The sequence below is a fragment of the Trachypithecus francoisi genome, unplaced genomic scaffold (genome assembly GCF_009764315.1).
Source record: "Trachypithecus francoisi isolate TF-2019V2 unplaced genomic scaffold, Tfra_2.0 Lachesis_group3, whole genome shotgun sequence".
NCBI classification, from domain to species: Eukaryota; Metazoa; Chordata; class Mammalia; order Primates; family Cercopithecidae; genus Trachypithecus; species Trachypithecus francoisi.
Window position 1 is genome coordinate 144,495,619 of NW_022681468.1, and position 19,351 is coordinate 144,514,969.

Genomic DNA, 19,351 nt, shown 5'->3' on the forward strand with positions numbered 1-19,351 from the left:
AAGATCAGAGCAGAACTGAAGGAGATAAAGACAGAAAAAACCCTTCAAAACACCAATGAATCCAGGAGCTGGCTTTTTTTAAAAGATCAACAAAATTGATAGACCAATAGCAAGATTAATAAAGAAGAAAAGAGAGAAGAATCAAATAGCTGCAATAAAAAATGATAAAGGGGATATCACCACTGATCCCACAGAAATACAAACTACCATCAGAGAATACTATGAACACCTCTACACAAATAAAAAAGTCCAGGACCAGAAAGATTAACAGCCGAATTCTACCAGAGGTACAGAGGAGCTGGTACCATTCCTTCTGAAACTATTCCAATCAATAGAGAAAGAGGGAATCCTCCCTAATTCATTTTATGAGGCCAGCATCATCCTGATACCAAAGCCTGGCAGAGACACACACACAAAAAGGAGAATTTTAGGCCAATATCCCTGATAAACATCGATGCAAAAATCATCAGTAAAATACTGGCAAACCAAATCCAGCAGTACATCAAAAAGCTTATCCACCATGATCAAATCGGCTTCATCCCTGGGATGCAAGACTGGTTCAACATACACAAACCAATAAACATAATCCATCACGTAAACAGAACCAATGACAAAAACCACATGATTATCTCAATAGATGCAGAAAAGGTCTTCAACAAAATTCAACAGCCCGTCATGCTAAAAACTCTCAGTAAACTAGGTATTGATGGAACGTATTTCAATGAGAGTTATTTATTACAATCCCACAGCCAATATCATACTGAATGGGCAAAAACTGGAAGCATTCCCTTTGAAAACTGGCACAAGACAGGGATGCCCTCTCTCACCACTCCTATTCAACATAGTGTTAGAATTCTGGCCAGGGCAATCAGGCAAGAGGAAGAAATAAAGGGTTTTCAATTAGGAAAAGAGGAAGTCAAATTGTCCCTGTTTGTGGATAACATGAGTGTATATTTAGAAAACCCCATTGTCTCAGCCCAAAATCTCCTTAAGCTGATAAGCAACTTCAGCGAAGTCTCAGGATACAAAATTTAAATGTGCAAAAATCACAAACATTCCTATACACCAATAACAGACAAACAGAGAGCCAAATCATGGTGAACTCCTATTCACAATTGCTACAAAGAGAATAAAATATCTAGGAATCCAACTCACAAGGGATGTGAAGGACCTCTTCAAGGAGAACTACAAACCACTGCTCAGTGAAATAAAGGAGGACACAAACAAATGGAAGAACATGCCATGCTCATGGATAGGAAGAATCAATATTGTGAAAATGGCCATGCTGCCCAAGGTAATTTGTAGATTCAATGCCATTCCCATCAAGCTACCAATGACTTTCTTCACAGAATTGGAAAAAACTACTTTAAAGTTCATACGGAACCAAAAAAGAGCCCACATTGCCAAGACAATCCTAAGCAAAAAGAACAAAGCTAGAGGCATCCCTCTACCTGACTTCAAACTATACTACAAGGCTACAGTAACCAAAGCAGCATGGTACTGGTACCAAAATAGATATATTGACCAATGGAACAGAACAGAGGCCTCAGAAATAACACCACACATCTACAACCATCTGATCTTTGACAAACCTGACAAAAACAATAAATGGGGAGAGGATTCCCTATTTAATAAATGGTGCTGGGAAAACTGGCCAGCCACATGTAGAAAGCTGAAACTGGATTCGTTCCTTACACCTTATACAAAAATTAACCCAAGATGGATTAAAGACTTAAATGTTAGACCTAAAACCATAAAAACCCTAGAAGAAAATCTAGGCAATACCATTCAGGACACAGGCATGGGCAAGGACTTCATGAATACAACACCAAAAGCAATGGCAACAAAAGCCAAAATAGACAAGTGGGATATAATTAAAATAAAGAGCTTCTGCACAGCAAAAGAAACTATCATCAGAGTGAACAGGCAGCCTACAGAATGGGAGAAAATGTTTGCAATCTACCCATCTGACAAAGGGCTAATATCCAGAATCTACAAGGAAATTAAACAAATTTACAAGAAAAAAACAACCCCATCAAAAAGTGGGCAAAGGATATGAACAGACACCTCTCAAAAGAAGACATTCATACAGCCAACAGACATATGAAAAAATGCTCATCATCACTGGTCATCAGAGAAATGCAAATCAAAACCACAATGAGATACCATCTCACACCAGTTAGAATAGTGATCATTAAAAAGTTAGGAAACGGCAGATGCTGGAGAGGATGTGGAGAAATAGAAACGCTGTTACACTGTTGGTGGGAGTGTAAATTAGTTCAACCATTGTGAAAGACAGGGTGGCGATTCCTCAAGGATCTAGAACTAGAAATACCATTTGACCCAGCCATCCCACTACTGGGTATATAACCAAAGGATTATAAATCATGCTACTATAAAGACACATGCACACGTATGTTTATTGTGGCACTATTCACAATAGCAAAGACTTGGAACTAACCCAAATGTCCGTCGATGATAGACTGGATTAAGAAAATGTGGCACATATACACCATGGAATACTATGCAGCCATAAAAAAGGATGAGTTCATGTCCTTTGCAGGGACATGGATGAAGCTGGAAACCATCATTCTGAGCAAACTATCACAAATACAGAAAAACCAAACACTGCGTGTTCTCACTCATAGGTGGGAATTGAACAATGAGAACACTTGGACACAGGGCAGGGAACATCACACCCCAGAGCCTGTCGTGGAGTGGGGGGATGTGGGAGGGATAGCATTAGGAGAAATACCTAATATAAATGACAAGTTAATGGGTGGAGCAAACCAACATGGCACATGTATACCTATGTAACAAACCTGAACATTGTACATATGTACCCTAAAACTTAAAGTATACTAATAAAAAAAAAATGTTACTATCAGCCAGGCATGGCGGCTCACATCTGTAGTCCCAGCAATTTGGGAAGCCAAGGTGGGCCAATCACCTGAGGTCAAGAGTTCAAGACCAGCCTGGCCAACATGGAAAAACCCCATCTTTACTAAAAATACAAAAATTAGCTGGGCGTGGTGGCATGCACCTGTAGTCCCAGGTACTTGGGAGGGTGAGGCAGGAGCATCGCTTGAACCTGGGAGGCAGAAGTTCCCATGAGCCAAGATCGAGCTACTGCACTCCAGCTTGGATGACAGAGCAAGACTCCCTCTCAAAAGAAAAAAAAAATTAATACCAAAAAATTATATTAAATCTCAAATGTTATGATCCCCAAGTCAACTTAAGCCTAGCCTGCCTCCCTATACCCCAGTGGTCCCTAAACTACAACCTCAGCTCTGTTATTACACCCACAGCTCACCCAGGGCTGACACCAAAGCAGGAATTAAGAAGGAAGAAGCTCTGGAGGAAAGGGGTAGAGGGTTTCAAGAGATTCCCCGAGTTGGCAGTCTCAGCACCATGTCAGTTATGGACTCTGAAGGCCTGAGTTTGGAGCCTTCTGCAGGGTGGGACCTACAACCTCCTCCCCACCCCAAGGTAACACCCTTGGAGAAATCACTACCCTTATCCCTACCCTGGTCTTACCGCCTCTTCCTGCTGCCCACTCCTAATTATGGAGGCAGTGCCAAGGGAAGCCCTCTCCCTTGGCACCCCACATTTGTGGATAAGGTTTCAAAGGCTTAGCTTTTCTAGAATTCAGCACGTTTTGTCTTTCCCAGCCAGGGGAAGGAAAACTGTCCAGTCATGGTCACTGCTGTCTCCAGCCTTGGCAATACATCCTACCCAGCATAATGTGAACCCGGAATCAATTCCCTGATGCTTGAAGGTTTCATTCACAATGCATCATCATAAACAGACCCAGGAGACTCGAGGTAACTCCGCAAGGGATTTCAAAGTTACTCCACCTGGAGTCTCAACCATTCCCAAGAATCACAGCCCCATTCTCTGAAAAGGCAGAAACCTGCTTTGCCAGCACTTTTGTCTACATCCAGGGAGAGAGTCCTAACTGGATTATCCTCAAGCCTTCCTAGACCCTGCAGGGGAGAACCATGAGAGGTGAACAGCCCCCAGCCCTCCCTGACTTCCATGCCTGAGAGAGCGAGCAGCCCACCGGGAACCAGGCGGCAGCAATCTTGGGCAGGAACTCCATAAAGGGATGGAGTTTCTTTGCCAGGACTCAGAGAACAAGGCAGACTAATCCTACTCCTGCTTGTCTCATGAGCACCACGGGAAGGCCAATGAGGTGACAAGTCCTGTCTTAGCACCATTCACAGCACCGCTCTCCCATTCTGGGACTGGGGGGTGGCGGGTGATCCCCAGAGTGCTCGGAAACCTATTGTTTAAATTGGGACATCTTGGAGAGCTAAAGGGGACACGATTTAGTTATGCCAGGACAATAGGTGTTAAACAGGACTATCCCAGGCAAACTAGGATGTGTGGACACCCTAGAGAACATCTTCCAGCCCTGTCACCAGGTTAGGGGCCTGCTGCTAGAGCAGTTAGTTCCCTGCCCTCCCCCAGAATGTATGCCACTGAAGACAGTCTACTTCCCTAATCAAGCCAGGACCTCACTCAACAAGCTCCCTTGGCATCCCAAGAAAAGAAAAGGAAACTATCACAGGCACCACAAAAACGTGGACAGGGCCTTATTTGTCTGGTTCAACACAGGATGCCCTGGGCCAAGAATAGTACTTGTAGTACTAGCAGGTAGCATATGCTCAATAAATATTTGTTGAATGAGTGAGTGAATGCCCAAAGTCTCTAACATCATCGAGAGAACTCTAGGAAAACCGACTTGGCCATCTAGTAACACATAAAAGGGTTTGAACTCTAAACTTATAAAAATCTAAAGCACTGTGGTGGGGCGCGGTGGCTCACGCCTGTAATCCCAGCACTTTGGGAGGCTGAGGCAGGCAGAGCACAAGATCAGGAGATTGAGATCATCCTGGCTAACATGGTGAAACCCCGTCTCTACTAAAAATGCAAAAAATTAGCCGGGCGTGGTGGCGGGCACCTGTAGTCCCAGCTACTCAGGAGACTGAGGCAAGAGAATGGCACGAACCCGGGAAGCAGAGCTTTCAGTGAGCCAAGATCGTGCCACTGCACTCCAGCCTGGGTGACAGGGCGAGACTCTGTCTCAAGAAAAAAAAAGAAAAAAGAAAAAAAAATCTAAGGCATTGTATAGACTGCTATGCCTTTCCCTTTGGGGGAGTTTATAAATATGAAACGTACACAGCTTTAAAACGCCAGATTGAACTGAAACTATGAATTTCTACAATAAACTAATAGGAAACAAATTATTTTTAAGCCACTGCTGAACTTCAAATAAACTGGAACTATTTCCTGCAATATCTCTCGTACAAACTCATTCAAAACTTTGTTGGCAAAATTGGAACTGAATCTAGCAAGTGCTTGCTATACACATCAGGATTCCTCTAACCCCAGTCTCACTGTGTGTAGCTTCCCTGAGAAACAGGTGCCTGGAGAGAACTAGATTTGCAGGAGACTTAGTGGGGGAAATGTCTAGGAAGAATAAAGGAGAAGGAACAGGAGAAGGCAAGGTGGGCCTTCACACCACAGTGCAAGATGGACAGCTATGAAAACAGAGGGGGAAGGAAGAAGGACTGGATAGAAGAACCTCAGACGCAGCGCAGTTCTAAGGAAGTTTCAGACAGGTTGATGGGGGGTCCTGGAGCTAAAGTTGTCCAGTAGAGAAGTCCCACATTCCAAAGAATGGGCCAGCACTGGTGCCCCACCATGTTCAGTCACTGGCTGGAAGAAAGTATGGCCTCAGCACAAACAGGGTGGTGGAACCAGAGGGGTGGCAGCTGGGCTCTTACTCCGCTGTGCTCCCGCGGCAGGAGTTCTAAGCAGCACGTGTTCAGGGCTACTGCACACTATGTTTGAAACAATATTGTCCCTGGAATGACCCTTTTCAGTGAATCCAAATAGGCTCTTTGAAATTATGCCAGCTGTCAGCTGAATACTCACAGTAGATAACACGTAAGCTAGCTCACCACCACCACGTTTTTCTCCCAAGTGCTGGAACTTTTCATCCCTACCAGCCAAGATAAAATTTTCTCATAGAACACAATCAGTGACAAACCATTATTCAGAAAATAAAAGCATTATTTTGTTTTATTATTCCCAAATAATCAAGCCCATCATGAGCAGCCCACATGGTTGCTGTTCAAAGGTACTGAAAAGGGAGGCATGTGGTCACCATTATCCATCAAGAAACTCTTTACAAGGATAGGTTCCAAGTCCTTCGTGCTGCTCTTGGTCATTCAGTGACTGCAGTTTTGGCCCAGAAGCCATCCAAATGAGCAAGTGCTGAGCCAGCCTCAACTCATACCCAGATGAAACAACTTGCGCAGAATTGCTGGTCCTCCCCAGTAACCCCTGTAAGAAATAACACAAAAAAATGTACTTGCAGCAAGAGAGATGGGGCGACTTCAGTCAGGAGGATGCTGAAAGGGAAGCCGGGCTGCACACAGAGCACGTTTATCAGCACATGAAGCAAGATTGTCTAGTGAGTTGGAAAGATCCCATGACTAGTAGGGGATAACCTGCTTTCAGTCCTAGCTTTGACACTGACTAGCTGTGTAAGCCTGGACGTACTGACTCAATTTGGCAAACGTGTCTAAAGCCTCTACTACATGCAAGCTGCTACTCTTTCTGCTTTCCATTAGCTCATAATTAACTGTAGGTCAGCATTTCACAATCTCCGCCCTATTGACATTTTGGACCAGATAATTCTTTGCTGTTGGGGGCTGACCTGGCATTATAGGATGTTCAGCAGTATCCCTGGCCTCTGCTCACTAGTAGCGCCCCTCCAGTTGTAACAAACAAAAAACGTCTCCAGAAATTGTCAAATGTCCCCAGGGCAGCAAGGGATAGGAAGATCACTCTTGGTTCAGGACCACTGGTGTAGACACCTTGATTTCTCTCTCATATGAGTTTGGAAAAGTAAAATGAGGTCATCAGCTTTTAGAATGAAGAGTGGTTGGATGCAGTGGCTCACACCTGTAATCCCAGCACTTTGGGAGGCTGAGGCAGGTGGATCATTTGAGGCCAGGAGTTTGAGACCAGCCTGGCTAACATGGCAAAACCCTTTCTCTACTAAAAATACAAAAATTAGCTGGGTATGGTGGCGCATTCCTGTAATCCCAGCTACTTGGGAGGCTGAGGCAGGAGAATCGCTTGAACCCAGGAGGTGGAGGTTGCAGTGAGCTGAGATCCGGCCACTGCACTCCAGCCTGGGCGACAGAGCGAGACTCCATCTCAAAAAAAAAAAAAAAAAAAAAAAAAAAAAGAATGAAGAAGAGGAATTTTTATTACTCTGTTTACTTATTGAATCCCTACTATGTGCCTGCCTCTTTATGTGTTATCTCATTAACCTCCATCTTGTGAGGTAGGCAATGTTACTTTCATTTTGCAGATGAGAAATTTAAACACAAATAGTGTTTAAATTAAATTAAACAGAACTTCCCTGGGACACACAGCTATGTATGTCCTGCTAATAGCATGACACTGCTGATGACTTCTGCCATGCTAATGGCAGAAGTATGACTCAAATACAGGTCTAACTCCAAAGTCCGTGCTCTTACTGTTTGGTTTTTCCTATAACATAATAAAAACAAAGGTAAGGGACCGGGCGTGGTGGCTCACGCCTGTAATCCCAACACTTTGGGAGGCCGAGGTGGGTGGATCACTTGAGATCAGGAGTTTGAGACCAGCCTGGCCAACATGGTGAAACCCCGTCTCTACTAAAAATACAAAAATTAGCCAGGCATGGTGGCAGGCACCTGTAATCCCAGCTACTCAGGAGGCTGAGGCAGGAAAACTGCATGAACCCCGGAAGTGGAGGTTGCAGTGACCCAAGATCGTGCCACTGCACTCCAATCTGGGCAACAGAGCAAGACTCCATCTCAAGAAAAAAAAAAAAAGTAAGGTAGCAGATGATAGAGTACTTGATATGTGAAAGTGATTTACTATTATTATTTATCCAGCAGCAAAAGAGGGCCTAGAGTATGGAAGACAGAACAGTTGGTCACTGCTAACAATGAAGAAAAGAGGCTACATCCCGTGCGGGTGGAGATGTGCTATAAATCCCTTTCCTCATCCAGGAACCAGGCAGCACACTTACCTTAGCATCATATTCCAATACAGGAAAGGCATCAGATCAGCTTTCATGACATACATGGAAAGGCGCTCTTTGCTTTGATCAAAGGGGAAGGTTTCTAGCGGCTCCGCTTTGTAGTCAAACTCGGCAAGAATCACACGGTTGTAGCCGGTCACCAGTGGACATGATGTGTAGCCATCATACTAAAATTGTAAATCAGACTGAGTTGGAAAGTAGATTTTTTTCATGGTCCTATATTAACACTTTAGAATTTATTATTTGTTGTAAGTGGTTATATATTTTTTTCTTTTCTGTATATTCTGACTTTTTGTACTGTGAAAAATGCAAATTATATTACAAAAAAAATAGTACTAATGGCAAAAACAGTAGTACCCATACTGGAGACACTAATGAAGAAAGTGCAAAATTGTGGGAAAACACGACTTTCACACAGAATGGAAGATGCTCATTGAGACAGTGATTCTTACAAGGCACACAAACCTTCTTTGTTGGTGTTCGATTCTTCATAATCAGAGAAATTGTTCTGTCAAGTATTCCTGACTGGGCAGCTATAAGAGAAATGGGAAAGTCAGAAAAATGTAAGCATCTAGGTTTTCCATGGAAACTAATTTGCAAATAACTTTAATGTAAACAAGTTAAGAAGATTCCATTTCCCATCCCTGGAAACTGTGACTAGAACATGACCTTCTTACTAATTGAAATTGACTACCAGAGGGGATTCTTTAATTCGTGAAAGGCCCGCACATGTGTTTCCATGGGTTTGAAACTAAAGAGCTGACTCTCTCCAGTGTGGCTGTAAGGATGGACCTACCCCAAAACCACTGCCTCTCCTCCTGGGGTTGAGGCTGTCAATTTAGTCTGTGTGTCCACTTAGTATTCTTGGCCATGCGGGTTATCCCTGTGTCCCTGTTCACAGGCAGTCTGGATTGGTGGCCCCAGGCATTTCCAATAAGACAAAGCATGCCTTCCTCTCCCCTGCACTGTTCTGGCTGAGGCAGGACCAGGTGGATATAGATATACATACAGAGATATACCTGTATTTCCATCTCTCTGTCTCTTTCCTAGATAGCCAGACAGACAGACAGATACATACATACATCAGGATTTTTTTTTGTTTTTCTTTGGCAAGAGTGGCGAGACTGCCTTTTTTATTAGGAAAATATTCAAATTCCATCATTTTGTTTAATCCATCTCATCACTCATGCTATTTTTTTTCCTGCTGTATTTTTAGAGCAGATATCACATCAATTCACTCATAAATCTTCCTGTCTGTATCTCTGATGGGGAATTTTCTTCACACAAACCCACAGTATTTTCACACCCCAAATATTAGTAATAGTTTCTTCATATAATCTAAACCCAGTTTGTGTTCAATTTTGAATAATTAAGACTGCCCAGATGGGCACTGTGGCTCATACCTGTAATCCCAACACTTTGGGAGGCAGAGGAAAGTGGATCATTTGAAATCAGGAGTTCAAGACCAACCTGGCCAATATGATGAAACCCCATCTCTACTAAAAATACAAAAATTAGTCAGGCATGATGGTACACGCCTGTAATCCCAGCTACTCAGGAGGCTGAGGCAGGAGAATTGCGTGAACCCAGAAGGTGGAGGTTGCAGGGAGCCGAGATCGTACCACTGCACTCCACCCTTGGCGATAAAGTAAGACACCATCTCAGAAAAAAAAAAAAAGACTGCCCTTTTAAGGAGACAACAGTTTGTGGCCGAGCATGGTGGCTTACACCTGTAATCTCAGCAGTTTGGGGGACCAAGGTGGGCAGATCACTTGAGGCCAGGAGTTTGAGACCAGCCTGGCCAACATGGTGAAACCTGTCTCTACTAAAAATACAAAAAATTAGGCAGGCATGGTGCTGCTCCTGCAATTCCAGCTACTCAGGAGGCTGAGGCACAATAATTGCTTGAATTCGGAGGCAGAGGTTGCAATGAACTGAGATCGCACCACTGCACTCCAGCCTGCATGAAGGAGTGAGACTCTGTCTCAAAAATAAAATAAAATAAAGATACAGCAGTTTGTGTCTCTAGAAGTAGAACATGGGATTCACTTTTGAGGAAAGATGGGTTACCTTTGTATTATAAAATGCTTATTGGAGTGGTTATTTTGTAATCTCCCAAATCAGGGGTTAGCAAACTTTTTCTGTAAAGAAAAATTGCAGGCCTTGTGGGCCAATGGCAAATCAAAGATATTATGTAATAACAAAAAACAAAATTTCCACCATACAAAAACAGGCAGTGGACTGCATTGGCCCATAAACTATAGTTTGACTGATGCCCAAATCAAAGAAGCAATGATATTTTTTCTGGAATGGGTGGGGGTCCAAAAAATGAAGAGTAAACAACTCTGCTTAAAAATATTAAATGAGGCTGGGCGTGGTGGCTCACGCCTGTAATCCCAGCACTGTGGGAGGCTGAGGTGGGTGGATCACTTGAGTTCAGGAGTTCAAGAACAGCCTGACCAATGTGGTAAAACCACATCTCTACAAAAAATAGAAAAAATAGCCAGGTGTGATGGTAGGTGCCTGTAATCCCAGCTGCTCAGGAGGCTAAGGCAAGAGAATTGCTTGAACCCAGGAGGCAGAGGTTGCAGTGAGCCAAGATCATGCCGCCGCACTCCTGCCTGGACAACAAAGCAAGACTCCATCTAAAAATATATAGATATTAAATGAGGCCAAGCGTGGTGGCTAATGCCTGTAATCCCAACATTTTGGGAGGCCAAGGCAGAAGGATCGCTTGAGCCCAGGAGTTTGAGACCAGCCTGGGCAATATAGGGAGACCCTATCTCTACAGATATTTTAAAAATTAGCTGGGTATGGTGACACATGCCTACAGTTCCAGCTACTTGGGGGTGTTGAAGTGGAAGGATCACTTGAGCGCAAGAGGTCAAGGCTGCAGTGAGCCGTGTTTGCTCCACTACACTCCACCCTGGGCAAAAGAGCGAGACCCTGTCTCTAAAACAAGAAAAAAAATTAAATGGCTATATTCACTGTGGGCAAAGCAACATCTCTAAAGATCATATTTCCCTTTTGGAAAACTGTGTTCCTCTTTGAGGGCCATAAAGAGCTTGGAATCTGAACTGAGAACACCTGAGGAGGCCACAGCAGCAGGACACCAAGGCCAACAGAAAAGGAGCAGAGACATCTACTGGGTGCCACTGCACACAGGTGAGGCCTGTGAAGCCAGGAAGCAGTCACTCAACATCTAGACTTAAAGCGTGCATGGGTGCAGGTGTGTGGGAGTTGGGTTTTGCCTGGTATTACAATCCCCTTCTATCATGCCCGGGCCTTCAGTTAACTTTTGTTAAATGCCACATCCTGATCTTAGCTGTGCTGAGAGTGATTAAAGGAGCATCCTGGGGCAGAGAGAAGCAGAGAAGGGGACATGAGCTCAGGAAAGCCAGATTCAACATGGCAAGATGGGTCTTGCTCACAATGGCATAGGGGTCTGGACCGAGGCTTGGTGGCAAGTAAACCCAACGACAGATTTGTGGAAAAAGTGTGGCATTGCCTTGGGATACTCAGAGGATTTGGGGAAGGGAATCTAAGAAGAAATGAAGATCTGCTTGGGAAAAGCTAGTACTATTGTAATTTGGGCATTGAAGAGAAGAGTAAACAGACTTTCACAGAGGTGAAATATTAGGTTGGTGCAAAAGTAATTGTGGTTAATGGCATTACGCTTAATGGCAAAAACTGCAATTACTTTTGCACCAACCTAAATAACAGGTAAAGAGCACTCATTATGGTACTGTTTGAATAAAAATGGGTTGGAAACAATCCAGATATAATTAAGAGTGGACTCATTATATAAGCTCTAGAGCAACCATAGAATAGGTTGCAGATTGTAAGACACAAATGTAAAAACAACAGGGACACGCCCTCCGTGGTTGGGGGACCATGGAAGCCACGCAGATGCACTGCAGGACTTGGAGCAAAAGACTTGCCACTTAGAATATTTTTGTTCAGTCATATTCAGTCTTATCTATCTGGAACATCGAATTAAATATTTGTTTGAAGAAGGCTAAAAGCCGGGTAATCTGGGCCTCACATCACAGGTAGTTTCACCACATAAATTCAGCAGGCTTGCATTAAATGAATGTCATTTCAAAGCATCACCCCACAGACTACCTATAAATTACAAAGAGAGAGAGTACTTTTACAATGAAAGAGAGAGACAGAGAACACCCCTTAACCCAGTGAGGAAGTCAAGCTTCACCAAAGACAAGACAAACTAACGTGACGGGCTCCTGAGGTGCCGCAGAGGGAGGTACACAGCCTCAGGCACGGAGATTTTTGCCAAAACATATAACCTGAATCAAACCATAAGAAAACAACTAGACAATTCTAAATTGTGGGGTATTCTACAAGGTAACTGGCCTGGAATCTTCAAAAATGTCGATGTCATGAAAGTAAAGGAACAAATGTCAGAAGGCCTGCTCTATATTAAAGGGGACCAAAGAGGCATTTTGCCCAATGCAGTGTGTGATCCTTGACTGGCTGGTGGATTTAAGGAGGGGCTGGGACGACAAAGGACATCTTTAGGAAAATATACATAAATACAGGCTGGGCGCCGTGGCTCACACCTATAATCTTAGTTCTTTGGAGGCCAAGGGGGGCAGATCACCTGATGCCAGGAGTTCGAGACCAGCCTGGCCAACTTGGTGAAACCCCATCTCTACTAAAAATACAAAAACTAGCCAGGTGTGGTGGTGGGTGCCTGTAATCCCAGCTACTTGGGAGGCTGAGGAAGGAGAATTGCTTGAACCTGGGAGGCAGAGGTTGCAGTGAGCTAAGACTATGCCACGGCACTCCAGCCCAGGCAACAAGAGTGAAATTCTGTCCCCCCACCAAAAATATATATATATATAAATATTTATATATATACACATACACATTATATATATAATATACATATATACATAAATACAATGAAGCATATGTCACAAAATATTAATAATTGGTTAATACCTGAAAGATATATGAGTATTATAATTTATTTCAAATTTGTATAGGTCTGAGATTTTTTAAAATAAAAACTTGGGAGGAAATTAGCATGAATAATGAAAAAGACATTCAGTGAGTTTCCTAGATAGTCTATCTTGAGGTCGAAATAGTCAGCAAAAGTACCACAATCTGTTCCACAGGCATCTCATTCACACAAAACACTACCATACTGGAGGTCTTGTGTTTTATAGCATCCAGAAAAGACAGTTCCTGTCAGTAGAGGACAGAATCTAAAAGGCAATTCTCCCCATCACTGCTGGTGCAGAACATCGAGGTGAAGAATTTAGTTTTCCAGGCTGAGGCCTTAATCATGTACCACTCAGGACATGCTCCACTGTATTTGTCTTAACAGGACAATTTTCTGGTCTGCAAGCTTTCATTGACTTGCATGTGTTTTCTGGGAAAACAAATGCTTCCCGAGCTTTATGGTGTTTCAGGCAGAAGAAAAATAGCCAAGCTGCCTGGTGGCAGAGGCAAAGAATACCAGGGATGCCAGCATGGCAGTATGAGAAGTAACAGAATTCAAGAGAGCTGGAAAAGTGATGCAGTCCCTCTAAGGCCCCTTCTTCTGACAACCCCTCTGACCTAGAAAAGGTAGATAAGATCACGCTACTCTGGGGCAGAGCACTCCAAAGGCACTTTTTGCTTCATATGACACTGGGTTCATTGACAACTTGCTTCTGTCTTAGGAAGGTCAAAGTCATATTTAGGACACAGAACTTTCTTCATTATTAATGGAATGCTGTTGGTGCCAAGTCTTTTTTTTGAGATGAAGCCTTGCTCTGTCATCCAGGCTGGAATGCAGTGGTGCGAGCTTGGTTCACTACAACCTCCGCCTCCCGGATTCAAGCAATCTTCTGCCTCAGCCTCCTGAGTAGCTGGGATTGCAGGCGCCTGCCACACGCCTGACTAATTTTTGTATTTTTAGTAGAGATGGGGTTTCACCATGTTGGCCAGGCTGGTCTCAAACTCCTGGCCTCAAACGACCTGCCTGCCTGAGCCTCTCAAAGTGCTGGGATTACAGGCAGATGCCAAGCTTTTGTTTTTGTTACAGTAGTGCCTCGAGGTGACATCTTTTTGAGAAAGAGAGAAATAGAGCTGGTTATTTTACCTATTGCAGCAGCGGTCTTTGACGTAGGAAGGTTGGTGCAGTCCCCAATCCCAAACACATTTGGGTACCTCTTGTGTTGCAGAGTTTCTTTATCCACATCCACCCAACCAGCAGCATCAGCCACAGGACTGGTCTTGAGGACATCTGGTGGGCCCATTGGTGGTGTGACATGAAGCATTTCATACTACACACAAGGAGAGAATCCACATTTTCATTTATTCAATATTTCCACAGCTCCAAAAGCTCTCCCCTGAACTTCCTTACTCCATACACTGCGCTATGGCTGCATGGAGCATTATACAATCAGCACTTGTATCAGTCCGCACCCTCTCCAAGACCTTATGTGCTCTCCTGGGGGGTGGTGATAAGCTAAATAACCATTCTCTCAGTTGACATGATCTCCCCATAGAGACCAAGAGATCCCTGTGGCCACACACATAGGGGTACATGAGATATTGGAGTGAAGCTTACTAATAATTCTGAAAGACTCCACTGATGTTTTCATTAATACTAAAATAAAGGGGTGGTATATTTCAGTTGCAGTCTCCCTGACCCTCAGCTGTCAACTTGTAAACTTTAGCACCTCCGTGTTATTCTGTAAGGTGATGCTCAGCATCCCTTAAACTTGTAAAGGACGTGTTAGGAGCTGGTAAGAAAGCATCATTCCCAAATATGTGTCAACTTCAAAACACATAAAGGAAACTGTCAGAACACCAATTTAAGATGAAAAGAGGTGGTAAAAATATTAGCTAGCTCTTTGGAAAAGGAGCCAGGGGTCTGATTCAGTACTGGATTTACTTTTCAGTGCAGAAGGCAGAGGTGAATTTTTTTCCAAAACACCGTTATCAAAGTTACCCTTGGTAGTGGTGCACTGACCCATCCTAATCACTTTTGAGGGTTCATTTAATTTTTTTTGTTTATGTAATATTCTTTCACATTTTGTAGTTGGTTCTTATTATGCTTTTTATTTATTTTTAACAAACTCCATCCAGCAGCTTCATCAATTTGCTAGTGGGTCCGGTTAAGGACACACTGACTGAGATGTTCACGACATGTCATTAGGGTAAAAACGTAAGCGTTTCAAGACAATTCCAACCTTGTGAGACAGTAAATAGCCCTCCATTTCCATAAGAAGTCCAATGGTCCCATGCCCTCAGAAAGGCTCAGCAGTCACTGATGGCAATGGGAATTAGGAAGATGATTTGTACTTATTACAACTCTCAGACAAATAGAAGCTTAATTAACCTCAGGGAAGGAGCACTGCAAATGGCTGCTTCTCGTCTGCAGGATAATCTTGGGTGGAGGGTGGCTCTTGGGGACATGGGTCCCTGAGGCCAGGTCTGTTAATGAACATTAAAACTGAACGCATGTTTGCAGGATAATGGATGAAATGTCAACAACTATCATCCACCAAATTATTAATTCCCTGTCTGCATTTCTGCAGTCAACTAGAACTACTTTTGAGACAGTGTTTCATTCTGTTGCCAGACTGCAGGGGAGTGGCTTGATCATAGCACACTATAACCTCTAAATCCTGGGCTCAAGCAATCCTCCTGCCTCAGCCTCCTAAATACCTGGGACTACAGGCATGCACCACCACACCCAGCTAGTTTTTTGTTGTTGTTGTTGTTGTTTTTAGTAGAGACTCAGTCTTGCTATGTTGCCAGGCTGGTCTTGAACTCCTGGGCTCAAGCAACCCACCTGTCTCAGCCTCTCAAAGTGCTGGGATTACAGATGCAAGCTACCATAGCTGACCTAGAACTACGTTTTTGAACCGAGGTCTAAACCTTACTAGAGTCATCTTGATGGAGTCAATGTGTTTGAATTTCACAAGTACACATAAATTCCACACCTCTTTTCTAAAAGAAAAGCTAAATACTTTCACATAATCATCATAAAGGTATGGAGTTTTTCCTAACATCCTACAAAAGAAGAAATACTAGGGTCTACTTTATGGATTTATTAGAAATTAATGGCCAGGTGTAGTGGCTCATGCCTGTAATCCCAACACTTTGGAGGCCAAGGTGGGCAGATGGCTTGAGCTCAGGAGTTTGAGACCAGCCTGGGTAACGTAGTAAAACCCCTCTCTACCAAAAATACAAAAAGTTAGCTGGGCGTGGTAGTACATGCCTGTTGTCCCAGCTCCTCAGGAGGTTGAGGTAGGAGGATGGCTTGCCTGAGGCCGGGAGGTGGGGATTGTAGTGAGCCAAGATCACACCACTACACTCCAGCCTGGATGACAGAGCAAGATCCTGCCTCCAAAAGAAAAAAAAGAAAGAAAAAGAAATTAACACCGGGTCGGGTGTGGTGACTCACACCTGTAATTCCAACACTTTGGGAGGCCAAGGCAGGCAGATCACTTGAGCCCAGGAGTTTGAGACCAGCCTGGGCAACATAGTAAAACCCAGTCTTTACAAAAATTACCCGGGCATGGTGGTGCATGCCTACAGACCCAGCTACTCAGGAGGCTGAGGTAGGAGGATTGCCTGAGCCTGGGAAGTAGAGGCTGCAGTGAGCTATGAGCCATGGTTGTCCACTGCACTCCAACCTGGGTGACAGAGTGAGACTCTGTCTCAAAAAAAGAGAGAAAAAGAAAAAGAAAGAAGGAAGGAAGGAAGGAAGGAAGGAGGAAGGAAGGAAGGAAGGAAGGAAGGAAGGAAGGAAAGAAGGAAAGAAGGAAAGAAGGAAAGAAGGAAGAAAGGAAGAAAGGAAGAAAGGAAGAAAGGAAGAAAAGGAAGGAAGGAAGGAGGGAAGGAAGGAAGGAAAACAAACATTGGCACTTAGTTGTAACTTGTTCATTATCCATCATTTATTTCTGTAACTATATAGGATAAATAACTTGGTTCTCCTTTATTAACATACATAGTCCATTCAGTGTGGTGGTTTTCAAACTTTAATGTTTATTAGCAGCATTTGGGAGACTTGTGGAAAAGTCCCAGGTTCCCAGGCTGTACCATGCCGAGATCCCAATCTAGTAGATCTGGGTAAAGCACAGGATCTGTACTTTAACAAAATCTGCTAGTGATTCTGACATGTAAAACCTGTGGATCACATTCCTACAATCTCGAAGGAACAGGTTCATTTACAAAGAAAAATAGAAACAGAATGCTATTACTTGGACAAGTCACTTCACCTCTTTGGTCTTTAATTTGCTTATCCATAAAGAAATGTACTAGACTAGACAGTCTCCAAAGTCTCTTCTAGTTCTTGGACTCTGTGGTGTAAAACAGTTTAGATTTTTTTAAACTTAGGGGACTGGGATCAATTCACAAGTTCTCTAATAAAGATTCAAAATTATAAACTTCGGGTTACATTTACTTTTTTTTTTTTTTTTGAGTCTGAACTTCCATCTGTCGACCAGGCTGGAGTGCGGTTGCACAATCTCAGCTCACTGCAACCTCCGCCTCCCGGGTTCAAGCAATTCTCTGCCTCAGCCTCCCTAGTAGCTGGGATGACAGGCTCCTGCCACCACATCTGGCTAATTTCTGTATTTTCAGCAGAGACAGCATTTCACCATCTTGGCCAGGCTGGTCTTAAAACTCCTGACCTCGTGATCCACCCGCCTGGGCCTCCCAAAGTGCTGGGATTACAGACGTGAGCCACCGAGCCCAGCACAATTCTTTACATCAGTTGTTCTCAATCCTGGTTGAACACGAGAGTCATTAGGGGAATTTTTGAAACTCCCCATCCTCAATCTGTACCAATTAACTAAAACCTCTGGTAGGGAGACCAGGCATCAGCACATTTTAAAAGCTCCCTAATGTGTAGCCAGGGTTAAGAGCCACAGCTTTAAATCCTTCTGGTGGATTTTTTGAAATTCAGATTTTAAGAGTGGAACTAACTATCTGACCTGAAATCCTATAATGCAAAAGGGACACAAATATCTTCTTTCATGACAAACCCTTTAGAAGAAGAATAACCATTCATGTATCCACATCCCTACCTATAACCGCAGCAATCCAGAGGACAGCTGAGAACCAAAGTACTGACAAAGTTCAGTTCATGCCTCAAGTTCACACACTTTGCTCAGAAAGACATGCTTCAGGCTCTCGCTCAGAGCCCATTGGAGGGAGCCCATTTGAGGAGCAGCAATTTAAAACAGCTAAAGCTGGAGGGACCGTCCAAAGTCACTTACAACTGCCTGACAGCCAGGAAAAAGGAAAACTACACAAAGGACACACATAAAAACAAAGAGCAGGAATTTGAGACCCTTTCATAAAGTGATAACTAGCTCCAAACATTTAGCCTCTTTGTTCATAACTACACAGGAGCTTTTCAAAACGATGACCCTGAGCTGCTGCAGAGAGATGCTAGATGAGCCTGGGACAACCTGTGACGCCAGAAAGTAAAGGAAGTGCCCGAACACATGATGGGGCACAAGAGCCAGCTGGAAGGGGCACCTACTGACCAAATCCAGAACAATCTGAGCACCAAAATAATTAAAAACAATAATGAATGATACACCATTGGAAAAAAACTAGGAACTCATGAGTTCATGGTAATAGTGAATTAACTAAGAGAGAAGCAAAGACTCTTGCTGAAAGAATGCCAAGAGCTTGCTGGTAAACGTGCCGGAAATGTTACAGTTAGAAAATCATTATTTTGCAACCACCCATAGTAAAGATTTGATTAGGCAAGGATCACCAACGGATGCTAACTCTAGTGGGGAGACTTGAATGAGTAGACTATTTGCATGGTTTTAAAGTGTCTTCCCACAGACTTCTTATTAGTAGCAAGGGAGAAAACAAATTGCAATTATTCAATGGAAAAACTGGACCACATCTTGTCTGCTGATCAAAATTAACATCACCAATGAAGGGCAGATGAACATGATATGCTTGCAAATGTGATACCTTAGAAGGGCACAATGCTTTCGCAATGTTCCAGTCTAAAAAACAGAGCCTGAGACCGGGCGTGGTGGCTCATGCCTGTAATCCCAGCATCAGGAGGCCGAGCAGGCGGATGGCTTGTGGTCAGGAGTTTGAGACCAGCCTGGCCAACATGGTGAAACCCCGTCACTACTAAAAATAAAAATAAAAAAAAGTAGCCAGGCATGGTGGTGCGCACCTGTAGTCTCAGCTACTCATGAGGCTGAGGCAGGAGAATCACTTGAACCTGGGAAGCAG

General features: G+C 43.6%; 1 protein-coding gene across 5 annotated transcripts in view; it reads right to left on the minus strand.

The window, feature by feature from the left end:
- Positions 1-6,046: 6,046 nt before the first annotated feature.
- Positions 6,047-19,351, minus strand: part of SQOR (sulfide quinone oxidoreductase) — a 64,497-nt gene continuing 51,192 nt past the window's right edge. For all 5 annotated transcript variants that reach the window (XM_033190225.1, XM_033190224.1, XM_033190223.1 and 2 more), the window contains 4 exons: positions 14,226-14,409; positions 8,579-8,646; positions 8,102-8,280; positions 6,047-6,354 (listed from right to left, as the gene is read on the minus strand). In XM_033190225.1, coding sequence (XP_033046116.1) covers positions 6,297-6,354; positions 8,102-8,280; positions 8,579-8,646; positions 14,226-14,409 — 489 coding nt within the window. In that variant the 3' untranslated portion in view covers positions 6,047-6,296. The remainder of the gene's footprint in view (positions 6,355-8,101; positions 8,281-8,578; positions 8,647-14,225; positions 14,410-19,351) is intronic.